The sequence below is a fragment of the Argopecten irradians genome, chromosome 6 (genome assembly GCF_041381155.1).
Source record: "Argopecten irradians isolate NY chromosome 6, Ai_NY, whole genome shotgun sequence".
NCBI lineage: Eukaryota > Metazoa > Mollusca > Bivalvia > Pectinida > Pectinidae > Argopecten > Argopecten irradians.
This window is the reverse complement of record NC_091139.1, coordinates 17,034,856-17,059,693: the sequence shown is the minus strand read 5'-3', so window position 1 is coordinate 17,059,693 and position 24,838 is coordinate 17,034,856. Positions and strand designations below refer to the sequence as shown.

The 24,838-nt window shown below is 34.9% G+C and overlaps 1 protein-coding gene across 1 annotated transcript; it reads left to right on the top strand.

The window, feature by feature from the left end:
* Window positions 1-5,203: 5,203 nt before the first annotated feature.
* LOC138325182 (lysosomal dipeptide transporter MFSD1-like) lies at window positions 5,204-24,403 on the top strand. The gene is made up of 13 exons (XM_069270668.1): window positions 5,204-5,300; window positions 11,395-11,495; window positions 14,387-14,505; window positions 14,691-14,746; window positions 15,079-15,222; window positions 15,889-16,047; window positions 16,452-16,567; window positions 16,698-16,798; window positions 17,109-17,217; window positions 17,534-17,671; window positions 18,294-18,433; window positions 18,904-19,018; window positions 22,347-24,403. Exons 1-13 carry the CDS (start codon window positions 5,276-5,278, stop codon window positions 22,476-22,478), a joined length of 1,455 nt encoding a protein of 484 aa, XP_069126769.1. The 5' UTR covers window positions 5,204-5,275; the 3' UTR covers window positions 22,479-24,403.
* Window positions 24,404-24,838: the final 435 nt, after the last annotated feature.

The following is a 24,838-nucleotide window of genomic DNA, read 5'->3' as shown; positions in this document are numbered from 1 at the left end:
TCCCTGTCGATTGAATCATGTTTTATATGATTACCACTTAAAGGTACCTATTTAAATTCAAATTAGGATTTTAAATCGGGAATGTAAATGTAGAGTCCCAGAAGTTATTAGTTTACCATTAATTATTACTCATCGTCACCAAGTTCATTAAATGTGTTTAATATAGATCTGTTTGTGGTTCTATCTATACCTAAAAAATTGAATCCGTATGTGCCCATCGCAACAAGATAACATTATGTTTATGCTAAGTTATTGCTGAAGGTCTTTCCATTCGTTAATTGTCAATTTGGATTATCTGTTTTTGAAAACGTGAACAAAAATATTAAAAGTATCGTTGACCATGTGTTTCAGCTACTTGTCAGTACATTAAACACTGATCTCATTTTAAAGAACCCGGCCACAGTTTCACAAATTCCTTAACTAAGAATTATCCATAGGAAAGCATTACAGATTTTCAAGGAACACTCCTTAACTTCAGAGTTCCCTAATTTCTGTAATGTTTTCCTATAAGGAATTTAATTTGAGGAATTATTTTAAGTTATATTTTTGGAAATGGTCCAGCTGCGTTGATGGGTTTCCTTAGAGAATAAAGGGAATTTTGTTTAAAGTTTATATATTTTAATTATCTGACAGTGTTTACTTGTCTGTCTTAGTTGCAAACAATGAAATCTATCATCAAGCATATAAGGACTTTGGTATTCATTAAAATGGTATTTAATTAGTTTACATATTCAGAAAGAGTTCATGGCAATGTGTTTACTATTTATCTCGAAGCCAATGGAGTGATACGGAAATGAGTAATATTTTCTACAGTGACATCATACGGTATATTACCTATTCAGTTTTTTGGAGTGGTTTGCTTACAATGCTCCATATAGTGTGATGGGGTCCAATGAAGCGGTAAATATATATCTGATAACAACATTTTCTATATAGCCTACGGCGAACATCTTGAAGGTTAATTTGCATTCTCCAGTCATAATAAATAGGTGTTCGTGTTGATATGTACATAAAATCACTGTGATAAATTTTGTAAGTTAAAAAGCTATCTGACACACAGTCACGGGGAAATGAAGGGTTGACGTCTGTGCGTGGGTTTCTATTGATAATCTTTAAGAAGCTTATTGGTGCAGTTTTCACGCAGTAAATCACGACCAGTCAATATTCAATGAGTTTATTACGTAAGATCCCGTAGAATGAAATATTCGTCACGAATTCATTACACATAACGCATATAATAAGATATGTGTCATATACATTGCACTATCTTTGATTTTTTGTTGTTGTTGTTGTTGTTGTTGTTGTTGTTGTTGAAAATACGATTAACATGTAATCGCATGTAAAAGATACGGGTTTCCGTCTTCCGAGTATTTTATACCTTCCACAGTTTCCCAATAAGGGTTGAGTTCCGGTGGCATTTCTAATTGATTAATCAGATTGTTATACATGTACATTTAAGTTACATTATTGTTTACAAATCCATTTTGACGTAGAAAAAATAGCTTGCTAGAGCTAGATGTCATAATAAGTTTCGAGTACTTGTATACAATATTGTAGAATGGACGTGGAAAATGAAATTAAATGCACAAAAATGTAAACACATGAACACTGGTAACCATAACCAATTTGAAATATTCACTTTTAAATCATCATTAAAGATACTATATATCTCGTTTTCCACAAACATCTAATTGTTAAATTAAAAAGGTGGTGGGATAGAAGGTAATGTCTAAAACTGTATACTAAGGGTTATTGTAAATGGTGAAAATCTGGCTTAATTGGGGTTACAAGAGGGGTCCCCCAGGGAAGTGTGTTAGGTCCTGTTCTGTTTCCTGATTTAAAGGCCGAAATTCCGAATTCCGAAACGGCTTTTATTTTTTAAATGGGAATGTAAAACGAGATCGATAATTTTGTAGAGTCGCAAAAGTTACTAACTAACCATTAATACTACAATTATCATCATCTTCTGAAAAATTTAATTAAGATAAATAAAATGTAAAATTTCATAACGCGGGTCGTCTTATGTTTCCCTCCGTCGTCCTAAATACCGTGCGGTAGTTGACCATCACTGCGCCAGACGGCATAACATCGAAATGAATCTTCACAGTTATCATATATTACGCAGGAAATCTTGCATATGTTTGGTGTCGTTACCTCATCTTAGGCCATCGATATGTATTTTCTTATGTAATTAATATTTTAAGAAACATTTAAATTTTGCTCCTGAAAGGTAGTGGACCTTTAACGATATGAATGAGGTAGTAACAAGCACAATGAAACTTTTAGCAGATGACTCTAAATAATGTAAACTTTTCAGAAATGTACTGAGGTAGGTGAATTCAATCTGACGTGAGCAATATTGTAGATTGAACACTTATTATTATACACAAAAAAAAATATAAATACATGAACATTTGCAATCATAACCAATCGTATATATTCAATCTAACATCATTACAACGGCAAAATATTACATCAAAAGTGCAAAAAGAAAATAAGATTTATGTGTAGTATTTGATGAGAAGCGTATTTTGATTATTTACATTACTTAATTGAACAAGTCAATTAAGCTGACCCCTATTGTCATTATTTTGTTTCTCTACATGCTACCCAGATATATTTGGTCTCCAGTACTCAAAAACACCAGATAGATATTGAAAATGTACCAAAGAGAGTTACTAATATAAGAGGATTACAGATGCAGAACATCTAACCTACCCATGAAGATTAATAAAACTTCACCTGCCGACCTTAGAATATGAACATGAGAAACGATATGATTGTAACTTACTAAATACCCAATGACATTGATTTGGCAGACAAGCCGTGCGTTCCATTTGCGGACTCGTGCTAAAGTACTAAAGTGATACGGCACCGCCAAATGGAGCGCTTTTTGATTTTTCCATGATGGCGGTACCCATATTTGATTTAAACATATTTTATTTGCAATATTTACAATACAAAAAGGATTGGGCACAAGTTAAAAACTTATATTAAGCCCGTTCCAGTTATTTTATAACATATACAAGCAAATGGATGACCTAAGTTATATGCAGATAAACTTTATTAGAGAGAGAGAGAGAAGGGAAGAGAGATTATAAGTATTTTGATATAAAATATACAAACACATAATATAATGATAATGATTAAAATACTAGAGTAATGGGTCTTTTCCAGCTCAGGTGACAATCACATTTGTAACACTAAACCTCAAATCATGCCATACAAACTGATCTAATGTCTATCACATGCCGTGCCCTTGTCACTCGCTGATCCTTCTTGAATAACTTGTCACTATACGTTTGTCACCCGAGCCGGGAAGGACCTGATTAAAATGTTTGAGCAAAAATAGTAATATAGTATTCTAATTAAATCTATTTGAATCTTAATAAACTGCTGAGCGGCACCCATATGAAAGATACGCTTCGAATATAAAACCTAAGTATTTTCGGTGTTAAAAATAATACCTTTCGGCATACATTGAAATAAACAATCCGTGTAATTTTATCGGATATAAATACGCTCTGCCTTGTTTTCAACAAAGAAAACATTCCGGTGACAAATGAAAAATCTCGGTTCCGCCATCTTGGATACAAGTAGACGAACCACTTGTACTGGTACGGCGCGCGCGTTCCATTTGAGATACATCAGATTCGTATCGATATAACTGTTACGAATCTGCAAATGGAACGCACGGAAGGATAAGCTATTCTCACTCTCAATCACACACACTAAAAAAATAAAGTAGCCCGAGATACTCTGATCCTGACACCAGACTTTGACATTATGAGACAGACATTTATCTGTCATGATGTTCTCCGGCTAACACCAAAGATTTAAAATACTATTTAAATCTCTGATAACATGTATAAGAAACGGAGCAGGACCATACTAACGCAAGGAACTTTTTGCCGGAAGAATAATGAGGAACTCGCTCAAATAATGCACATTTCTTGTAGAGTCACCAACTCTAAACTGTTCTAAATATCGTCTCAACAGCAATCGGTCATGATTGGTGCGGTGTATCATTCAAAACTCCTAGTTTTATGACGCTGTACAACCGCAATTGTTCAATGTTAATAATCAAAATGCGCCTAGCGAATAGCTAACCATGGTATCAAGACAATGTAATGTAAAACTGTAGGCAGTTCAGGAGAAAATAAACTGACCAATCACACACAAACGGAGATTTCCTATGAAGATTACAGTGGAACCAACTTCAAAGCAATTTAATTATGTTTCACAGTGAGACGCCTGTGAACCGGGGCTAAAAAGGGATGTTCACTGAACGCCAACATATTTATCAACAATAGGTAAACCAATCAAATGAAAACTTTACCGGTCATGGATTTTTTGGAAATTTTGAACATAGGTCTCTCACATAATGTTCTAAAGAGTTACTTTATATTTTTGGTGTACAAAAACCTGAAGCAGCTAAACTACTTCCGTTAAAACTACGTTCAGCTACAAATCTTCTGTAGAAGTACCCTATCTTTTGGGATTTAAGATTTTTTTCTTCTTTTTTTAATGCGCTAAATAATAACATTTCAGTGCCAAATATTATCAGAAAATCATTCCATTAGTGATAACATGTCATTTTAGCAGAAAAATTAGTTTACACCCTTTAATTATGAGCCATATAAGGATATGTGATTTTTCTTGAAAAAAACTACCCCACAGTATTTTGTCTTTCAGATGACAACTTTACCGGTCATGGATTTTTTTTGAAATTTTGAATATAGTTTTCTAACATTATGTGCTAAAAAGTTACTAAATATTTTTGGTGTACAAGAACTGGAAGTGGGTGTACCATTTTGGTGAAAATTTGATATTGCTAAAAATAGATCTCCAAATTTTGCTATTTTTTTGTTTCAAGAACCTGTCAAAAAATTATTTCAAATTTTTAAGTTACATATGTTCAGTCCAAATTTGCGGAAATGTATACTTTTGAGAACATGATATCGGTTTTTTAAATTGAACACTAATTTGATAAAGTTTTTGACCTAAAAGGGAACCCTGGTGTACACCACGTGATTACAACATTAAATCATCCCTAGCACAGGCTCCTGGGGCCTTTGATTTTTTTAAAGGTATCTTACAGGTTCTCTGTCATAGTACTACAAAATGCACCTGGATTTTGTTAAGTTGGTTCGTGGGCAAAATTCAATGGTAGGTGTAACAGGTCCTTTCAAACGTACTTTAGGGTTATGAATAAATCCAGAGGAGTTTCGAAGAACAACTCGTGACGATTGCCGTTCGGAAAGAGAAAAACAAGATGGCGGGACTACGAGCAGAAGACTGTAAGTGTTTTTCTAAAACTTCATTTACTGCATACACACTTATAGAAGGCACTACCTTAGTCCATTTAACATGAGATGGAGATAGTTTAGAAAATTGACTAAATCCATTCATGTAAATAATTTAGCGTACTCTAACTGTTATTATAAACATGTTAGAGACAAAGGCTAAACCAGATTATTTCTTGATATCAGCTGATATGATATAAAGTCTAACTGAGAGAGACCACTTGACTTGTAGCAATTAAGCTACCAACTAGTGAGTCGAAGTTCACAATTACAACTATGAATCACCGCCTGATAGATATGAGTATTAACTAGCCATTCAGACCATCAGGCCAAGGGTGGAAAATTAAGTCTTCGTTTTTTTTTTAAAAAACTGTTTTCCAAGCTCAGAAGCTTGTTCTAATTTTAGCGCACCAGAGCATATTGTAGCCTTAATTAACTCTTAAACAACTAACTTACTTCATGTAACGATAAGTGAGATGGCCTTGGACTTATGTATTTATGTTTGTGGTGGCAATTGTAATTCTAGTATGCTATACAATATGTGCACATGTATATACATTGTATACATGATGATGTATAGTAGGCCATAGATATCAATTTATATCTTTGTTTGTGAAAGCATATGCTCAGAAGGAGGATTACAAAGTTGTTGTGGTTTTTTTCACTTGAAACACATTTCATTAGGTTTTTTTTTCACAGTATATACAAAGACAAATTCAAAAGAATAATCTCTTTCGATCACTCTCACTTTCTCACTTATACATATGTAGTAGAGGATTACGCAGTTTAATAAAATGAATGACATTGACATTCATTCAAGGTCATAGAGCTCAATGTCAAAAGGTTTACATTTAAGGAATTAAGTGTCAATAATTAATGATACGTGGAATATACAAAATCATATATACCGGTAATGTATGCTTGGATTAAAGGTCATAAATTAAAACAGTTTGGTGAACTTGACCTTTGTTTCAGGTCTCTTGGGTCAAAACTTTAAAACAGGTTAAAACTTTTAAAGTGAACAGTCGGGCAAGGATGGCTAAAGTCGGTAAAAGTGGTGTGAATGTATCCAGTATAATTTCTTATGAAATGCAAAAAATAAAATCTCTCGCCAAAATCTGTCTGCGTATGAAGAAATTAATTTAAAGTATAGGAATCCTAAAAAGTCCTCCCGGCTGACTATGTCCGTGGTTACATTTACACGCAGCCTCGCTTTCAATGCTTTCAACTTTCCTTTACTTTAGTGGTCAGAACTGGGAAACGTAAGCAGAACTTGGCCGTCGTATTAATATGTGAGAACTTTTGGAAGGCCAATGAACGCATTTAGACTGGTTTTCTTTGCCCGACTATTCACTTTAATTAACTTCCCTGTCAATAACTAAGAGGTATAGAAATCTGTTAGCAGCTATCTAAATCTTATGTAGGGAGATAAGAGGCTCCATGTATCAGGTTGATATTTTTATGGAGGCGCAGCCTGCCATTATGGGATCACTTTTGGTTTTCAATTATCACCGGAACACTATACCTTGGTAATCCTATCGACCGTTTTCGGAACTACGGGAGATAACTTTATACTGTGTATTGCAACGTACGTTGTGTATTATACAACAGTCAGAGGTTCCCCGTTTATCACATGTTTCAGTCACATTCATATTTCAGTCACATTATAATTTCCCACTTAATTACTTCAGACTTATTTTCAATGTTACGATAAGGTATTGATTATTCTCACCGAAAGTGTGTCTCAATATCGGTACTTATACTAGTGAGTACGCTGCATCTGTTAAGCTTACTAACCTACGGCAGACTAACTTAACTTACAAACCGCGAATATCTAACAGTAATTGCATATAAACTTGTTTGTAAGTAAAAAATAATTCAACTGACAATAAATGCCTTTTCAATTACGGGTATTTAATCGAATATTGCTTGGCCTGTCCACAAATATTTTATAAAAATGAACTAGAATTCCCTAAACTGACTGAACATGTCAACAAGAACAGTCCGTATAAAGGGAGACAACTGTTACAAACTCTGCCGACGCACGACAATGCAGAGTGTTACTATATAAAACTCAGAATAAATTAACCGAGGAAATCACACAGTTGCGGGGGACGCCATCATGGCTACTGCTATTGATATCACGGCATATATTTGTAGAGCTGTTATCATATATCGGCATCGCGATATATCACGATTGTAGAGAAGAGACGACGATATCGTTAAAAAAATTATATCTACGATATCGTCGTCAGCCGTAACCCACCATGTGTTAGTTGGAAAGGAAACAAAAACATTGCACTGTCGGACACAGACAGAATCTGATTGACTTGTAAACAAACATCTAATTAAAAGTATCACAAATAAACGTTTGTTTTGATTAGGGTTGTTATGAGTACCCGGTTACGGGTCGGGTTGGGGATGTAACCGGGTCAAAAAATGTGTACCCGGGTACCCGTCAAAATAGGACAATTCGTCTGGATGTACGTAAACAAGTCTAGAACTTATATTAAAAGTATTACAAAATCCAACTTATTTGTATTTGTTTTCACTCACCAAGGATGAAACCTTATCTTTTCAATACATTTTAATTCTCATTACCGTCTTTTGATGCGAGAACAATCTATTTGACGGACATGTGCACTTAAATAGGTCACACTATAGTCATATCAGATAACACAAGAGACCGTCCGAATGTAGTACTTCCTGTTGCGCATGTGCAAAAACGTTTCCTCTGGGACTGGTATAGCTACAGACACGCTGGCTAGACTGACACTTTACGGCAGCTCATTAGCAATGATGAAAGTCAAATAGAAATGAAGTAGACACTTAACGACTGAAGCTATCTTTACTGAACTCACATATGATTTCATCGAATCTCCGTCGATCAACCAATCTTTCCAAACAACAAACACAACGTAACCCAATTTGTTACAAAAACAGTAGATCTGTGTCGAGTACCCGGGTACGGGTCGGGTACTAAAATTCGGGTACCCAGGGACAAAATTTAGTACCCGTGACAGCCCTAGTTTTGATGAATGTTTCACTTTATTTATTTACAAATTACACTCTATATTGTACTTTCATGATTGGTCCCCCAAACATGACTTATATTTCCATAAATTTCTTTTATATTTCACTGGGCAAAAATCGCGATATTATCGCGACGATATCGTCAAATTTTGACGATATCGCGATGCACATTTTCTCTACGATAACAGCTCTATATATTTGTAATTATAAGTACGATGTCATGATATTTAAATATCACAGGCCTAAAAGGATATAATCTGACAATGATTTAGACTATATTTTATTCAATTTGACCGAACGAAAATCTGACGTTCATGAAGAACGGCGAGGTCCCGTACTATCGCCATTACCTGATGCCGTACGTGTTGGTCCTGGAATGGCTGGCAAGTTTACAGCTGTGAGTGTTGATAATTTTGTTTAAAACATGTTGTCAAAACTTCAATAAACCTTTAATATACTTCAATTAAAGTTGATAAGATTATTTTCGTGCATTTTTCAACAGCAAATAATGTACTAACATCCTACAATAAACACACTACTCGGAACAATAGAGAGTGAAAGAAGTGGTGAACGGACGGTGAACCGGCACGGACAAAGCAGAAATAACAGTGTTTTTCAGAGCAAATATATTGATGGAGCCACGATACAGATATTAATTAGTTTGTTTACGATATTTCAGGTAATTTGTGCATATATTGTTTTTTAAGTTATAAAAAGTCGGCAATATTTTGAGTTTTGCTCGACAGAGAAAATGCCCATTTTCTGATATGTTAACGTTTTTATTAATTTTTGAAGTCGTCATGTCAAAAAATATTTGGAAATGATAGCATCGCTGTGTAGTTTGATTCATTCTGAAGCAACATTATTAACAAATCATTTCTCAAAAATAAACATAAAAGTAAATAAATCCAACTTTAAAAAAGTATTATCAATCCAGACTGAAAACTTCACAAAGTGCCATTGAGATGGTGCATACACTTGACAGATGTTGCAACAATGTTCGTGTTGAACATTGTATACCTTCCTCATGGAAACATGATGATGCAGTCTACTAGTTTGCATGTGGTAAAGGGTTATCTGCAGATGTGTTCACTTGATAGTTGATGTAGATACATGGTATGCTTGAATGTTATATGATAAGTTAAAAGTTTTATCTGTCTAAAAGAGTCACTTGATCTGTAAAACTGTGAAGACAATATCTTGTTTATTTGCAGATGTTGTATATTCTATACAAAGGGATATTCCGTTAAGATATTAACTAGTACTTTCATTGCAACAAAATGTAATATTCCAATCCAGTTTTAACTTCTGTAAATTGAAATCAGGGGAATCAATGTTTATACCTAATATCCTGAGTTGGGTTAGATGTTTTGATGGAATATCCCTTGAGAGAAAATTGTTGGAAATTGATTTCAACTTCACCTTACACTGTTGTTAACATTGACAGATTGACACTGGATTTGGCAATATTTGATTGTTGGGTTCATTAATGGCATGGACGGCCTCCAATGTATGTTGATGTTGTGTGTAGCATGTACAGACTGCGCTTTATTTGTTAGGTCTTTTGTAAAGTGGAATTCTTGCCCTTTCATTGTGCTACATGTATGATATCACTGGAACCTGCCGCTGAAGACACCCAAGCATCCCAACACACCTGGTCACATTAAACTCACAATGGGTCAGCCAGTCGTTCTACTGCCAGTATATGCTGAGCTCAGCAGGAGCATAACTACCACTTTCATACACTTTGCCCAGATGGTAGAAAGTTTAAAGCATGATTGAAATTTAAAACATGTAAAAACCAACACAAACTTTCAAAAGGAATATAAATTAGTCTTGCATCATTTTAATTCTATATATCATTATTCATTGTTCATATTTATTTCTCATACAATATTTTCAAGATCTTTGGAGCATTTATTTTTAACAACCTTATAAGATTAAAAATTTCCATGATTTAACCAATTTGCAAATATTTGATCCACATTATCCTATAATAAACAACAGTCATTCTGCGAAAGCACGGAATTTTCAATCTGTTATTTCAATCCATATTGATTGAAAATAACCTGAACATGTACTATTACCTCTTTTATGATCTATTTTTAATATTTCAATATATCATTACCCTGTCTAGAATCTGAGCTACGCCTCCTTCAGTACTTTCAGTACTTTGATTTTTATTTATTACAGTGTTTGGCCCCACCAAGGTCACATAGACTCGAATCTTTAAACAACCTTTTGCTTTTAATAAGAGGCACTACAATCAAAGATCTGAAATAACCGTATGCTGGTACACATATGCATGGGCTACTAACAATAAGATTTGTCAAATATACGATGTGATTAAAATACAGATCCTTATTATCATCACATTGATAAGAGGATCTGACAACATCTCATTAGGGGGTCACGTTCTGGTGACCTTTGGAAATGGCCAATCAAATTGCAGCTGCCAGAATCTTGACTGGGGACGAAATAGTTTGAAAAAGCTGTCAGAATTATTTTTTTTGTATAAAGCCATCTCGCCCATAGAGCACAACAAAACTAAATGCAAATATATACTGGGACGAAATAGAGTAATCAATGTGTTAAAAAAAATGTATTTGATCTGATCATAAAGTACACGTGGTAAAAAGGTCATCCGAACATGACCCCTTACTGCATGTTGTCAGATCCTCTATTGAACGTAGTGGTATTAGGAGCTGTATTTTAATCAGATTGTCAAATATAAAGCTATATAATGTTGTAGCAAAAAAACTGTCAGAATTGGTGATATCATTTCCACTACAACAAATGCAATAGTCAAATGACTCATATTGACCTTCATTCAAAATTTAAACATGTACCTATACTATACAGGTATATATATATATATTATATACATGCACATTGTATAGCATGCTAGAACTACAATGTAAGGGTTACTATGTATACGTTTGGTGAAACTGAAGAAAATGATTATCATTTGAGATTAGAGGGGTCATATAAAAATAAGGCTTAATTAAGTCTTATGACTTCCTATTGGATACTTAAGTAGTTTAATATTTTTTAGGTGGATATCGTTTCCTGGTGCTGTTTTTCAACTGCATGTTGACGTTTGGCTCCTACTACTGTTTTGATATGCCAAGTGTTTTACAGGATGAATTTCAAGGGGTAAGTACTAGGGCTGAAACGTTTAGTAATTTTTGTATTCGATTATTTGGTCACTTGTAATTTCACGTGTCTTTTACTTATCAATTAATCACTTGAATTGAAGGCAACTTTATTGTCTCACTACTGACTACTGAAAACATCTGCCATGTTTTGGTATCAACTCATAATAACACCTACTGTATGATATGACACAGCACATGCCTTACATAATATAAGCCTACCAACAAATAAGAATAGATTTATTGACAAACGTATTTTATCTTAAATAAGCTCTGAATTTCGTTCCTGTATCATCTGCTGTAACATTGTTTAAATCCAGTCTGCTAACCTGCTGTTTTGAGGTGACCTTCACATGTACGACTAATCAACCAAATCTGGATTGCAACAGAGCGACATGACCATATGAATATTCATCAATGAACTTTTTTATTTCCTTGATTAGAAAAATAAACTAAATGAACAAAAACATTCTTTTTATATGATAAACACATGCAATAGTAAAATAAAAGTGTTCAAGACTACTGCTCCTTCCGCTCCCGAACGTCCTGGCGGCGATTAGGCCTCCTTGACACAACAACATGGAGTCGATCGCTAGTGAAAATTGGCGAACAGCGCGTTGCAAGCTTTCTCATGACATCCACTTTCTCATTGATTAAAGGGACATTAACCTAAAAAAGTTTTTCTGTTTGCCAAGATACGGTTTTCAGATGTTTATTAAATATTTTATTACAATGTTTGGTTATCTAAAACGACAAGAAAACATGGGAAATACCTATACTATTTCCAAAATGATAAAAAATAATCTGTCATATTAAAACAAAAGGTGGTCGAAAGCGATGTTATAATTAATGAACAACAAACTTGTTGACACGACAAAGAATATCAGTTTTTCACATTTTAAGATGATTTTCTAATTTACGATCATTGACATATGGAGTATAAGCCATATTTGTTAATATTTGTAATAAAACAGTTTGTTTTTAGAGTAACTGAGTGATAAGTCAAAAGTCAAACAAGACTTTTCATTCGACAGGGCACCGCAAAGAGAGGTTCTTGACTTAATTGCACACATGTACATCACACAAGTATAAAGTGGGAAGTTGCTCCCGTCTCTTGCATTGTAGTGATCCATTTATATTTATACCTAGCTACTTATCCAATCGAGCACTTTACTAACTCTTGTAGTAATCAGTTTTAGGATTTTACTATCCTCAATACTCGATGGGTTATCTTCACTTTCACTATATCCATCCTTGGGCTATCTCATTGTAAAATTGTATTCAGCAGATCAGGAGCGAAAAACTGACCAATCACGGGTCTGCAGAGATTACATGGATGGCAACATCCAACTTTAAATTAACACAGTCTAAGCACAGTGTGCTGTTAATCGATTCTTTCTATGTACACCAAATGACCAAACTACCTGCCTATATCATGTCACACACAAAGCTTTCAGTCTTGCAATGACATATATAGTCCAGAGGTGAATATAACGACAGTGACAGTAACCCCTGGAGTATTGAGTGTTGAATTTTCCTAGAAAAGTGCATTGAATTGGTTCTTGTAAACTATTTGTAAAGCAATTACAGTAAAGCCTACATTAACAACAACCTCTGTATTTTTAGGTCATCTGACCCGAAGGGTCAGGATGACCTGTTGTCATCATGCACAGTCCGTCCTTGTCCGCCGTCCACTGTGCGTAAACTTTTCATTCAAACGACTTCATCTCAATAACCAAAAGGCCCAGGGTACTGATATTTGGCCTGTAGAATGCTGGGATGAAGGGCTACCAAATTGTTCAAATGAATGACTTTGACCTTCATTCAAGGTCACAGGGTTGAAATAGGCTTAAATCTTCAAACAACTTCTTCTGAAGAACGGAACGGCCAAGGATACTCATATTGGGCCTGCAGCATGCTGGGATGAAAGGTTACCAAATTTGTTCAAATGAATGATGTTGAAAAATTCATCCAAGATCACTCGGATGAAGGACTACCAAGTTTGTTCAAATGAATGACCTTGATCTTCATTCAAGGTCATAGGGGTCAAATAGCCTAAAATCTTTAAATGACTTCTTCTCAAGAACCAAAAGGCCCAGGATACCCATATTGGGCCTGCAACATGCTGGGATGAAGGCCTACCAAGTTTGTTAAAATGAATGACCTTGATCTTCATTCAAGGTCATAGGGGTCAAATAGGCTAAAATCTTTGAACAAATTTCTGAGAATAACTAGGACACCTCGAGATCTGATATTTGACCTATGACATGCTGGGATGAAGGGGCTACCAAGTTTGTTCAAATGAATGACCTGGACCTTCATTCAAGGTCACAGGGTTGAAATAGGCTTAAATCTTCAAACGACTTCTTCTGAAGAATGGAAAGGCCAAGGATACTCATATTGGGCCTGCAGCATGCTGGGATGAAGGTTTACCAAGTTTGTTCAAATGAATGATCTTGACCTTCATCCAAGGTCACAGGTGTCAAATAGACTAAAATCTTGAAATAACTTTTTGTGAATAACTAATAGGCCTAGGGCTAGAGACCTGATATTGGGTCTGACATGCTGGGATGAATGGCTACCATATTTGTTTTTAAAAAAATGACATTGATCTTCATTCACAGGGGTCAAATAGGCTAAAATCTTTAAACAACTATGTTGTATTGTGTCAATAGTCAGATGAACGTTAAGGCCCATGGGCCTCTTATTTCTGGGTCTCTTTGGTGGTCTTTATAAACAGGTTTGATTGTACTAACTACTATCATGTAGATCAACTAGTACTGTACAATAAAAAAATATTGAATTAGATTCATGCAGCTCCAATTAAGTATTGAAGTTATTTTAAATATTCATATTTATTTATAAAGTAATTTGTTTTATTTGTAACGCTAGGTTGGTAATTGTACACAAAACTCTACTGAACAAGAGAACAGCACCTGTGTTAAATGTGATGACTGCCTAGGGATGTCTGCTGATGACTACAACCTCCTTTACGCCATATACGCCTGGACGTATGTATCTCCAGTAAAAGTAAATACATTCCAAAACAAATGTAGTTCTACAAACAAAAGCACTGACTTTGCAGGCCCTGATTGATGAAACACTTTATGTCTATAAGTTTTCCATTACAAAGCACTAAAAGGTTAATTTAATCTCGATCAACATCAAAATGAAGGACATCACTTTTATTTTCCAGGAATGCTGCTGTTGTCATTGGTGCAGGCTTCCTCATAGACAAACTTGGAAACAGAAGTGAGTATTCGGCATTGTAGGAAAATCATTCAAAATAGTCTTTAAGTCGGAGGAAACTGGAGAACACAGGGAAAACCATATGATCAACCATGTGGCCCACTATCTATATAAATCCAAAAATTATAGGAAATTCTGGGTGTCTTCTTGAAGGTAGGTATATTATCACTATGCCACCAAATTGCGTCAATCTGGATATGTTCTCTAGGTATCATTCAATTTGAAAGAATGATTATGTTTCAAAATTAAAGATATGGTTTTCTATAGTAATGTTTTCATGTATTTAAAGACACAACATTTCTTTGATTAACATGCATGTTTATATTTTTTAACAGTTGGAGTATTTCTATTCTCCTTCCTATGTGTTGTGGGATCCTCACTGTTTGCCCTTGGTACCATGTTTAAGGGCACGTCGGCCATGTTACCGGTCATGTTGCTTGGACGTCTGCTGTTTGGATCCGGCAATGGTTCCCTCACAAGTAAGTCACTAATTCTCTGTCAGTACATTGTACTACAGTATTCATTGTGAATGAATCTCTGATGACACAACAGTCAAATCTAGTTATGCGCTGTTAGGAACCAAGAATGTGTTCCCCATACTTCACAGGGATACCCTGTTGATAATTGTCAATATCCCTGTCATCTTTACAGATCCATGTAAGATTCTGTTAGTATTTATAGCCAAGTGGTCTTTATACACAGGGCAAATTTTGGTATAATTGATCATTTGGGACACTGACAAATTGTTAAGCAGGTACAAAGGTTGTCACATGGGCAGATTTGACTGTAGCTTCCAAATAATAACAGTATGCATTGTAAATGATTGTATGAATATTACATTGAGTTCTACTTTTCCAATCAATAGTTAATAGCAGAAATTGTGGAGAAGTTTTCGTCAGAAAAGCTTAAATTATCCTCAAAATGCTAGAGATTATTGATTTTACTGGTACAATTTATTACAAGGACAATTTGATTGATACAATTACACAACTGTATTGTCCACAGATGATGGTATGCCATTACACAGTTAGTGCAAGTTCATTTGCTTATAAAATCATATAAATGTACCATGTAGTACACTTTGTATAATTATAATACGAGAATTATCATGAGAAGGATAACACTGAGAAATTTTCTGTTTTAAGTTGTACAGAACAGGATAACTGCCTATTGGTTCCGTAACAAAGAGTTAGCAATGGCATTTGGTATAACATTGGCCTTTTCACGACTTGGAAGTGTCCTCAACTTTTTTCTGACACAAAGCTTTTCTGAGACCTATGGACTCTCGTGGACGTTGTGGGCAGGTAATTAAATATCATCTTTACATATAATAAATGATCATGATGTCAGTAGATCAAAACTGTGTTTTTATGTTAATGATTATTGGAGGGGTGTAGATTTAATTGAAATATTGATTAATTAAATTTCAAAGTAAAAAGAGTTCTAATAATTTTTCATCCTTTTACTGTTTTATCCTTGCTTGCATTGGAGACAAAATTTATTTTGTAGGAAGGTTGGTTCATCTTATTTTGCCTTAGTACCAAAGAATATTTTCGAAGCATCAAGTACATAGATAATTATCAATATTAAAGGTATTTCTTTTTATTTTCTGTAAAAGAGTGATCTATGATTAATTGATGTGTCTAGTTGACTTCCTTTGATGTTAATCTAAAATAATATTAACCTAACCTTTGATGTCTGTCCTCAGGAGCTATGCTTTGTGGCCTTGGTTTTATATCAGCCATGATAGTAAGCTTCTTAGATATGTATGGTGTGAGGCAGCTTGGAGATGAGCAAAACCTCAAGGCGGAGTCTAAGAAACTGGTGAGTATTTCGTATGGTTTATGGAAAGATAATTAATTGCTGAATTTCATAAGCATATACACATTATAATAGTTAAATACACATTTTGATTTTTGAACTAATGACATATAACACATATTTTTTGTTTCAGAAAGTGACAGATATAAAATATTTCTCCCTCTCATACTGGTTGTTGGCTTTAGCTATCATGTTTTTCTACAATGGAGTCTTCCCATTTGTTGCTGATGCTAGGTGAGGCTAATTTAATTCTCATCATTTCTTCCAATGTGGTGTGTGTGTACTTTATTTGGAAGTTTAAAGCTTTCAATTGAAATCATGACAGAAGTAATTTTGTTGTAAATTTTGCTATTTTCATATTCTTGGTTCCATTATAGCAAAAATGAAAGCAACAAAATTTTCATGTACATTCATTACTTTCATGGCCTCAAGCTAAATTGTAAGTTTCAGTCAGGTTCTTGTGTGAATAACTGGTATTTTCATTTTTCTTTTTCAGCATATGGTTTCAATTTACTAATAGTTAATAATTTTTTTTTTCTGACAGTGAATTTATACATGTCAAATACAAATTCAATTTGAAAACTTCCTCATATTTGGCGGGTGCAGTGTATGATGTTTCCATGATTGTCTCCCCTTTCCTGGGAGGCCTGATTGTACGTAACCACACAATTTTGTTTGTTGATCTAGATTTGTAGCTATTATCTATAGCATTTGTTCAAGGAGATTAAGACTAATTGCTGTGAAAATGGGACCATTAATTGGATAAAAAAGTAACAATATCAGATATAGAAAAATAAAGTGTACACATATCTTAAGTAATTAAATCTGAATGAATAGAGTTTTATTTCACCTCATTGTTCCACATATTTATATACTCTTGAAACACTTACTTGGTTTTTATCTTCTACTTATAGTAGATTTACAATTTGTACACATGCTGATAAGGTGTTATCTTTTCCCCCTGGGCAGGATATCATCGGTCGACGAGGAATCTTAGCTGTTATGTGTGCCAGCCTGACGATACCAGTGTTTGGAATTTTAGCGTTTACGTCCGTTTATCCCTTAGTGGCAACTCTGTGGCTGGGAGTTACTTACTCTTTTGCTGCTGTAAGTGGACAAATGTACTTGTGATATATGGATCGTTGATAAGTTGTGTTAATATCTTAGCTTCTTAGAATCAAAAGAACACTCATCCCAGTTGTTAAAATATTTAATGAAACACTACCTTTTTCATTCAATGTACCAAGTTACACATGAACAAGATAAAAAAATGTTTTACAAAATTTACATTTAACCAAATATTAAAATTGCAGGTGTACATGTATTTAAACAAAATTAGAACAATTTTTATATAATACAGTATTACATGTGTATTTTCACATAAAATCTGTCTGATAAATTTTTAAGCATGATTTTTTCAAGTATTGGTACATTGTACATTCTCATGTGTACCGTGTGAATGTACGTTTTTTCATATTTTAAGATTTGTTACACTTTATGCAGTGAACCATCAATAATCTGGACACTTAGGTCGATTCCAAAACTTTCAAATTGCGAATTGTCTGGACTGCCGAATTCAGTTAACTTAATAGTAAAATCTGTTCTTTGACATTTCTGTCCAGATTGTGAGTTTTCCCGACTACCAGCATCTAGATTAACACTGGTTCACTGTAATATAAATTAATTGCACAACTAATAATTATGATTTATGATTTACTAATTTTTACAGGCAAGTCTGTGGCCTTCCATTCCACTGGTGGTCAGCCCAGCTACTGTGGGTACAGCTATGGGTCTAACGACCTCGATACAGATGATCGGGATAGGAGTTTCTAACTTAATAGTTGGGCAAATCCTTGGTAAAAACTTACAGTAAGTAGCTTTTATAACACAGTAAAATCTCAGCTCATTGACTCAAAATGGAGAGGACCATCTTTAAACTTTCAATTAACAAAGAATTGAAGTTTAAGCGTACTGGAATGTATAAAATTGAAAAAAATATTGTTGTACCAATAAAATGAATATACCTGTACTCAGAAATGACTGTGGCACACTTTGATTTAACAAAGTTAAAGTGGTTTAAGATAAACAGGAATATGATTTAATACAGTAACTGCTGTTACAATATCTTTCAAGACGTCTTTTTCATGTTTGAGCAATTGTTGCTACGCTAAAACATGTAGTAGTAATAATAAAAGGTGAAAATAATATTTTAGTTCTGGAACATTCTGTTCATATTTTTGATCCGAAACACTGTTAAATTTTGTTTAGGACAAATTGATGATGAACGATAACAGTAATTTAGAATACCATGTAAATTTGTTCTTTGTTCTCCTCAACAGTCTGGAGAGAGACGAAACCCTACTGAGATGGAAATATGTAATGATCTTCCTCTTGGCCAACAGTCTTGCCTGTGTATTGACAACAGTGTTCCTCAACATCAATGACAATAGAAGGGTACATACAGATTTATGATTTGATTGTTAAGTTCCGCTTCACTGAAACATTCTGTAAATTAAATTCATATGTAACAACTAGCTCAATCTTATCTTCAAAAAACACTTTTTTTGCTTCATATTCTCCTTTTACAATATTCCATATTTGCATATTACAGAGTTATCTGCCCTTGTGGGTAGGTATTGATTTTGACGTCATGTGTTTGTGAGCGTAATAAATGTCACACTTTTATGAGAAAACGACGTGAACTTAGCACACAAAATAATGCCGTTACAATGGATACCTACCCACAAGGGAGCTAACTGTGTAATATGCAAAGACGGAATAGATAATTAAAGTATTTGGTACTGTCAATTTGAATAATAGGGTCAGTATGATATGACTGAGATAGGTATACTGGTTTGTTTTGTTTGCAGTATATTTCAGTAAGGCATAAAGTTAATATTGAATCTAACGGTACACTATCACAAGAAGTCAAATCTGAACATTTTCTTCTCAATGTAATGATTTTGTGTACATGTATGATTTGATTAGGTTAACGTCCTATTAACAGCCAGTGTCATTTAAGGACATGCCAGGTTTATAGGTAGAGGAAAGCAGTAGTACTCAGAGAAAAACCAGCAATCAGTACTTGGCAACTGCCCCATATTGGATTCGAATTCACAACATAGAGGTGGAGGGCATGTGATAATATGTCTGGATATCTTACCAATCGGCTACCGTGGCCCAACATGCACATGCATCTTGCAATTATGGCAGGCCAGCCATTGATAACTACATCACTTAAATAATTTGTAACAGAATAAATACAATTAATTGAATTAAATTAAAAATCAAGTATTTGTCAATTCAAATCTACAGTATTTTTAGCTCACCTGGCCCGAAGGGCCGGTGAGCTTATGTCATGGCGCGGCGTCCGTCGTCTGTCGTCCGTCCGTCCGTCGTCCGTCTGTCCGTCTGTCCGTCAACATTTCCTTTAAATCGCTACTCGTCATAGAGTTCTACATGGATTGTAACCAAATTTGGCCACAAACATCCTTGGGGGAAGGGGAACAGAACTTGTATAAATTTTGGCTCTGACACCCCGGGGGCAGGAGGGGCGGGGCCCAATAGGGGAAATATAGGTAAATCCTTTAAATCGCTACTTGTCATAGAGTTTTGAATGGAATGTAACAAAATTTGGCCACAAACATCCTTGGGGGAAGGGGAACAGAACTTGTATAAATTTTGGCTCTGACCCCCCGGGGGCAGGAGGGACGGGGCGCAATAGGGGAAATAGAGGTAAATCCTTTAAATCGCTACTTGTCATTGAGTTCTACATGGATTGTAACCAAATTTGGCCACAAACATCCGTTGGCGAAGGGGAACAGAACTTGTATAAATTTTGGCTCTGACCCCCCGGGGGCTGGAGGGGCGGGGCCCAATAGGGGAAATATAGGTAAATCCTTTAAATCGCTACTTGTCATAGAGTTCTGAATGGAATGTAACAAAATTTGGCCACAAACATCCTTGGGGGAAGGGGAACAGAACTTGTATAAATTTTGGCTCTTGCCCCCGGGGGCTGGAGGGGTGGGGCCCAATAGGGGAAATAGAGGTAAATCCTTTAATTCGCTATTAGTCATAGAGTTCTACATGGATTGTAACTAAATTTTGCTCAAACATCCTTGGGGGAAGGGGAACAGAACTTGTATAAATTTTGGCTCTGACCCCCCGGGGGCAGGAGGTGCGGGGCCCAATAGGGGAAATAGAGGTAAATCCTTTAAATCGCTACTTGTCATAGAGTTCTACATGGATTGTAACCAAATTTGGCCACAAACATCCGTGGGGGAAGGGGAACAGAACTTGTATAAATTTTGGCTCTGACCCCCCGGGGGCAGGAGGGGCGGGGCCCAATAGGGGAAATAGAGGTAAATCCTATAAATTGCTACTAGTCGTAGAGTTCTGCATGGATTGTAACCAAATTTGGCCAGAAACATCCTTGGGGGAAGGGGAACAGAACTTGTATAAATTTTGGCTCTGGTCCCCCGGGGGCTGGAGGGGTGGGGCCCAATAGGGGAAATAGAGGTAAATCCTATAAATCGCTTCTTGTCCTAGAGTTCTGCATGGAATGTAACCAAATTTGGCCAGAAATATCCTTGGGAGAATAAGAACTGAGTTTGTAAAAATTTTGGCTCTGGTCCCCGGGGCAGGAGGGGCGGGGCCCAATAGGGGAATTATAGGTAAATTCTATAAATTGCTACTTAATTGTCCAAGAGTTTTGTATGGATTGTAACTAAATTTAGCCACAACCATCCTTGGGGGTAGGAGAACAGAACTTGTATAAATTTTGGCTCTGACCCCCAGGGGGCAGGAGGGGCAGGGCCCAATAGGGGAAATAGAGGTAAATTCTATCAATCGCTACTTGTCCTAGAGTTCTACATGGATTGTAACCAAATTTGGCCACAAACATCCGTGGAGGTAGGGGAACAGAACTTGTATAAATTTTGGCTCTGACCACCCTGTGCAGGAGGGTCGGGGCCCAATAGGGGAAATAGAGGTAAATCCTATAATTCGCTACTAGTCATAGAGTTCTGCATGGAATGTAACCAAATTTGGCCAGAAATATCCTTGGGAGAATAAGAACTGAGTTTATAAAAATTTTGGCTCTGGTCCCCGGGGCAGGAGGGGCAGGGCCCAATAGGGGAATTATAGGTAAATTCTATAAATTGCTACTTAATTGTCCAAGAGTTTTGTATGGATTGTAACTAAATTTGGCCACAAACATCCTTGGGGGTAGGAGAACAGAACTTGTATAAATTTTGGCTCTGATCCCCAGGGGGCAGGAGGGGCAGGGCCCAATAGGGGAAATAGAGGTAAATCCTTTAAATCACTTCTTCTCATAGAGTTCTGCATGGATTGTAACCAAATTTGGCCACAAACATCCTTGGGGGAAGGGGAACAGAACTTGTATAAATTTTGGCTCTGATCCCCCGGGGGTAGGAGAGGTGGGGCCCAATAGGGGAAATAGAGGTAAATTCTTTAAATCGCTACTAGTCATAGAGTTCTGCTTGGAATGTAACCAAATTTGGCCAGAAACATCCTTTGTGGAAGGGGAACAGAACTTGTATAAATTTTGGCTCTGACCCCCAGGGGGCAGGAGGGGTGGGGCCCAATAGGGGATTTAGAGGTTAATATTAAAATTCCTTCAGAAAAGAAACAATGAACCTGTATTCAGAAAATTATTTGGCATTACAAACCAGGTGAGCGATACAGGCCCTCTGGGCCTCTCGTTTGTATTCAATTTAATAAAAAAAATGTTTAATTGGAAAATTAATTACATTTTGGACAGGGAGGAATTCTAAACCTGAGTCGAAAACAGAAGGCTTTGAAAGCAGCCCAGTTAGAGAATGAACAGGAGGAGAAGGAACCAGACGAGAGTGATCCGTTAATTCCAAATCGTCGCCGCCACGTCATTAACTAAAGGGGAGTAAGAGAGAGAATGGAAGGATAAGAAAATGTTTTTAGAATGTTGTCAAAAAGAAAAGTTGAAGCCAAGCTGATGTCTTAAAAAATTTGGATGATTAAGGCATGTAAGAAAGAATACATGGAAGAGATGAATTTTAATATATCTTCATGATTCGTATATGTAGTGCCAAAAAACCCACCATATAGCATTATTTTTAATGTTGATACCTTCTGACATCATTGATGATCGTAGGCAATCAGATAAATTTTGATAAATTAGGTTTGACGCTAAAAGTGTAAGATTGTTTGACGTAGACATGCAACTTACAATATCAGGTAGCTATATATCTATAAATTAAGTACATGTATATATTTTATGTTCTGTTGTTTTGAATGTGTAATCAATATAACTATGATAATTATTCCTACCTTGTTAAATGTACACCGTCAGAGATCCATGGTCGATTGCACCATGCAGCATTTATCACAATGATAAGTGTAGTGTAGCGTGGTGCGATCAACTGGGGTCTCTTACGATTCTGATTATAGATCAAATAATTATCTCACCATATTTCTTGTGATTCAGATAAACATCATGCTAGAAGATTTAGATATGAAAGTCAAATATGGCTAATGCATTTGATTTTGCATCACATTATGGAATACATAATTACATGGTCTGTCATACTTTTAATATTTCAAATAGCGTTTTTTATCAAAAATTGTGTTTATGATCATTCCTCATTATTTTTATCATGTCATTATTCTTTTTAGTAAATCGTTTATTCTCAATGTTACATTTTCATTTTGATTTCATATGGTATAATGATATTATTTATCAATTCATATTATTAATGCTATCTACGAAATTAATCTACAAATACACTTCATAACTCTTCTTTAACATGACACATTCCATTTTCAGATCATAAATATCAATGTTCATATTTTAAAATATTTTTTTATCATATTTAATTGCATACACCATTTTCGACTTTCCTTTAATGTTTTTTTTTTCAACTTGATACTATTTAACATTAGCCAGAGTAAAATCTCTGATATTGAAATTTTGTAAATGTGAGATTTTACTCTTTGTTAAGTGATATTATACAGATTTTATGAATCATTATCTGATGGTGAAACAAGATTGCTTGTTCAACATTAAGAATGTATAGGTTGAATTCTGAATTCTTTGTTATTTGTGAACTTTTAAAGAATATATATATTTTTAACCCATACTATGATATACCTATACCAATTATTGAGATTATGAACAATTTTGATTTAAAAATATATAAATATACTTGTATTTAGTAAATATTGTGTTCACTTTTTGAAGTAAGATACCTAGTATTTTGCAAAGTAACTATGTTTTGTAATGATTGAATGTTAATGCGATGCAATGCATCGGCATAAATTGTGTTGCCTCATCTCATGACAAACAATCTTTGGATTCCTAATTCTGTTTAATGGTAAATTTTAATTTAATTTCAATAATTTAAAAATTGATGATAGTATTTGTTTTTTGATTTAACACTACACATGCTGTAAACTAACTTTCTTTCAAATTTAAGCTACTAATTTTAAAACAAGCTGAGATTAGCATTTCGCAAATTTGAAAATCAAATGGAAAGTTCTTTTATCATAAAGGATGAAGATATTTCAATCATGAAATTTGCAAAAGTACCTGGTAATATGTACATAAAATAATGTTTGCTTCCTAATATTGTCAGTGCCAGTCTATCTTCTTAATATTAGATTTATTTCAAATTAAACCTTTTGTCCATTAGTTATATAAAGACAATATAATATTATACATTATAGCAAACAAATGAGTAACTGTGATAAATACAATGTATTTTTGTCGATCTACCTATATGTACCATGTCTCTCTTTAAAAAATTCATGTGATGAAATAAAAGCTCATGGCATTGCCAAAAATTTGTTGTTTTTTTTTTCTCAATGTAATAGTATTTTCTGTTTGGATTTTCTGAATATAGAGGTAAATGTTTTTATTGTCATTAAAGGCTTTTGATGTGATGTGCTTGTGCTGTATCTGTTGTTGAAACTTTATCCAACCCACAACTTTTCAAAATTCAAAAGAGTTCAAGACATTGAATCATAATTTTGTTGTTGGGTTTGGAGCATGATCATATGCTTTAATTGGCTCAATTTGAAAAGAGAAATCAATATGTATAATAGATATTCACACATTAGCATAAAGGTATGGGTGTCTTTATAAAACACTTAACTCACACTACGGTAACTGAAGGTTAAGGATCGAAGTGTTTTGTTTGTTAAGAGTTCACTGTCAAATGAAGAATATCCTCTATATTCAAATAAAAATTGTGTAATAAAGATGGACCTGAATCGCCC